The sequence below is a fragment of the Elephantulus edwardii genome, unplaced genomic scaffold (assembly GCF_000299155.1).
Source record: "Elephantulus edwardii isolate Elephantulus edwardi_28Jun2011 unplaced genomic scaffold, EleEdw1.0 scaffold00096, whole genome shotgun sequence".
In the NCBI taxonomy this organism is placed as follows: Eukaryota; Metazoa; Chordata; class Mammalia; order Macroscelidea; family Macroscelididae; genus Elephantulus; species Elephantulus edwardii.
The window spans coordinates 2270872-2275013 of record NW_006399846.1 but is presented as its reverse complement, the minus strand read 5'-3'; the positions used below and the strand labels follow the sequence as shown (position 1 = coordinate 2275013).

Here is a 4142-nt window from a genome sequence, read left to right as displayed (position 1 = left end):
GTGTCTCTCTGGAGACTAAGGTGTATCTGATACAGGCCATGGTCTTTGCAATCCCTTGTTATGCATCAGAGAGTTGGACAATGACTAGGGAGGATAGAAGGAGAATTGATCCCTTTGAGGTATGGTGCTGGAGAAGAGTATTGAATGTGCCATGGACTGCCAAGAAAACCAATAGATTAATCCTGTAGAGGGTTAAACCAGGCTACTCCTTGGAGGCAAGAATTCTGGGGCTTCGTCTGACATACTTTGGACATATTGTAAGGAGAGACAGGTCCTTGGAGACGGACAGTGCAGGAGGGGAAGACCCTCTATGAAGTGGATTGATTCAGTGATGGGGGTAATCAGGATGGGTGTGTCAGAGTCAATGCGATTGGCACAGGATAGAGCAGGGTTTAGGGCTGTTGTGCACAGGGTCGCTATGAGTCACAAGCGACTCGATGGCACATAACAACAACATATATGTCTGTGTATATATATATATACCTGTATGTGTGTATACACATAGACAAAATATATGTAATGTATATAAACATTGTGGTTGTGTACTGTTGAGTCAGAACCAACTCATAACTGGCCCTCCAGCAGGTTTTTAGAAGCAGTAAATCGCATGGGAGGAGACTGCCTATCCTTCTCCCTTAGAGCAGCTGATGGATTCAAACTGCATGCCTTTTAGATTGCAGCACAGCTTCCTGACACTAGGCAATGGAGGTAAAATCATGCTACCCATCTGGTCTGAAACTTATTCTTCTCACAGGATAATATGTTGGTGTCAAATGATGCATCTATGTCTTGTTCTCACAATGACTATACATTATTTCATCCTTGCCCGTTCTAAATAAAAGCCTAATACATGCTCCTAATAATCTGACATAGAAATAAGTGGGAAATGAGGGAGACAAGATGGGACCTGCACTTACCTCCCCATCAAACAGTTCAATCTCTCCTTCTTCAATCAGGATGGTGACCCGCTTTTTGCATTTCAGGGAGGGATAGCCGCATCCTTCATTGCTCACCAGGATGCGAAAGCTTCCAGGGTTGCTACCACAGTAATCCTGGGGAAAGAGAGGTGCCAGGAGAGAAACATTATCCCTTCTCCTTCTCAGATCAGAACACTGGCATCTTTCATCTCAGGCCTTTGGAGATGCTACAAGGCATGGCCTTGTCCACTGGGGCATGGGGAACAGGAGGGCAGGGATTGGCACAGATTAGCTCAGCTGTTACAAACTGAACCAAAATGGTGAAGACTGCAGTTGTATCACAAGACGTGAAGGGGTTGTTCTGACCACCTCCCTGTCCAGCGGAGCTGCAGATGGTCACATAAGCTATACAAGAGTGTCAGCAGAGAGAATGAGTGGAACTTGAATCCTGGGTCCCACCTGCCAGAGTACGCACACTGACGGAGGCTGGGTGTACCCAAAGAGGCTGATGTCTTTTCCTAACTCCAAATCAGTGCTAATTTGGCCTGATAGCAGCTCTGCTCACACCAATCCTGGTCAACAATGAGCTTTGGCCCTGTTCTTACAAGTCTCCAAGGGTGCTGGAAGGAAATGAACAAGCACTTTGAGTGTCAGACTCCCTGCCTCTTCAGGTATTTTTATAGGAGCTTGAAAATTATTCCAATAGACACCAGCCTGCAGTTTCTACAAAACGCAACATAGAAACCTCCCACCCCCCTTCCAGAGACAGACAGTGCCCTCCCGTGCCTCCCTTGTCTCACCTGCACCAGAACGTACTGGCACTCCCCAGGGAACATGTACTTGAGCCCATCAAAGGTGAGATAGTGGGCCATGCCCAGCACAGAGCAGGTTGCATCACAAACTTTGTCTGTGCAGATCCACTTCCGGTCACGACAAACACTAGGAAGAATAAAGGCAAGGATGACCAATCGGGTGCTCATGTGTGAGGAGGGCATCTGAGCACTGGGGATGAGGAGAGAGCAGAGAATATCCATTCCTCCAGGTGCTACCCAATCCCCCAGGAAGCCATCAAAGAGGAAAGGGACCTGCAGCCTTTGATGGCATGTGCTTACACACTTTCAGAGCATGGGCTCAAACATAAGAGCAAGGGGGAAACTGAGGCACATAGATGAGGAGGGGCTATTGAAGGTGGCCCAAATGGTCAGGGGAGAAGCCTGGATTCTCTTTAGATCACCTACTGTGGATTTTCTAAAACTCCCACTCTCCCTGGAAGCTGCCTGAGAGAGGCCACAAAGCCTCCATAGCAGAAATCCTTCCGTGGATAATGAGGAACAGCAAGAGGAAGAGTTCTGAGGCTGGAACAAAGTGCTCAGCCATGAACTTCTGCCAGGAGAAGTTCCTGTGTACATAGTTAGGTGTTTGGCAGCTTTGATGGCCTACTGGTAAAAAGCTGTGCTGTAACCCTGAAAGCATGTGGTTCGAGGACACCAGCCTATCCATGGGAGAAGGAAGGCAATCTCACATGCAATTAACTGCCTCTGAAAACCCATAAGTGGGTCATCTATGGGTCAGTTCCAACTCTACAGTACACAACAACAAGTTAGATGCTTAAATCTGTGATTTGCCAACTGCCACATGTCCCATCTCACTGCCACCATGTAACCCAGAGGACATCAGGACAACGACCCTTATGCATCAGAGGTGGTAAGTTTAGGCGTCAGGCCCTAAACATAACTAAGTCCCCTCATACCCCAGTCTTTCCTGACCCTCTCCACACTTTCCCTCTCTGGAAAGCTGAGAATAGCCCAGACATCAAAGGCAGAAATACTGAGCAAGGTGAGAGAGAAGGAAAGAGAAGAAAATGCTGTTTTCTGCACCAAGACCCCTGTGCCTACCACCATTACAAAAATACTTAGAATATACTTATGAGGCACTAGAAGGGGGTCTTTTTTCACTTAGTTACATGTGCAATGATTGATGTGGGACAAGGTCCTGGTTTCTTCTAAGCCTCAGCATCCTGTGCAAAAATTATCTCTAGGATAGCGTCCACGCAGGGTGAGTAAAAGTGACAATAATGTCCCCATTTTAGAGATGGAAAATCAGAATTAAGGGGAAAATAAAAAAGAGTAGCCAATTTCCACAGGATGCTGGAGGCAAGAACCAAAGGCCCAGTGGCCCTGACTGCCTCTCATTAGCTACTGCCCCACCTTTGGCCACAGGCCCCGCCCTCCGCTGTAGGCCCCGTCCCTTGGCTCTGTTGCCAGGGACACCTGTCCCTGCACCTCACCAAGTGTTGCAGTCCATCTTCACCGTTTCCCCTGGAGCGTACTCTTTGCCCTGATGGAAGCAGGGACATCTTTCCAGGGCCACACATTTGTTTTCATGTCGGACCTAAGGGAGAAGAACCCAAAAGTTGTGGGCACCATAGCAACTGATCTAAAGCTCCTCTGGTGATGTGTCACCCGCGGTTTGAGCCCACCAGTAAGGCCAGGCCAGGACCAGAATAGAGCCACGGGGGGCCAAGCACAGCCACAGGCCAGTCCCAGACAGGGAGACTATGCCCAGACACGGACACCCATCTCCACTGAAAACTCTGATTTCCCTGCCTCTCACCCTTCCTAAGGGTGTAGAACCTGCTAGAACTGGCCCCTCAGATGTCTCTGTTATTTATTGTTGGATGTCTCGGAGCCAGTTCTGACCCATCACAATCCCATGTGGCACAGCAGAAGGGCTGCGTGGGGCTATCTGCACTGTGGTGCACTGACAAAGCCTGACTGCCAGGCCTTTCTCCTGCACAGTTAGTGACATAACCTTTCACTTTACAGCCAAATGCTTAACCACTGCATCATCAAGAGTCTTTGTGCACAACCTATACCTAGGTTTTTTCATTAGAGAATTTCTCAAAATATTTAGAGACATTAGTACAGAAAATTATTTATCATTGCAGAAACACAATGACAACAACCAAATGTCCAACAGTAGAAAATTTGTTCAATCCATTAAGGAATCTCAGTGTGACAGCATCCTAGAGAGTTATTTTTTTTCTATAATTATATTTTATTAATTTTCATAAACATTTACAGAGATTTTTAGTTTCCATTCATTCATTGTTGCACTATTCTCTCTACCCTCCTCCCAGTTTGTTCTTGTCCAAATGCCACAGTGCTTGTCAAAGCCAGTTCTCATTAATCTTCTTTGTCAGTGTGTCCTTTGCCATTCCCTATC

General features: G+C 47.2%; 1 protein-coding gene across 1 annotated transcript in view; it reads right to left on the bottom strand.

Moving 5' to 3' along the window:
* The window catches only part of VWF (von Willebrand factor), a 227928-nt gene that overhangs the window by 95918 nt on the left and 127868 nt on the right, over window positions 1-4142 (bottom strand). The window contains exons 18-20 of the mRNA XM_006891361.1: window positions 3205-3308; window positions 1718-1856; window positions 918-1052 (exon numbers count right to left, since the gene is read on the bottom strand). Of these exons, the coding sequence (XP_006891423.1) occupies window positions 918-1052; window positions 1718-1856; window positions 3205-3308 (378 nt within the window). The remainder of the gene's footprint in view (window positions 1-917; window positions 1053-1717; window positions 1857-3204; window positions 3309-4142) is intronic.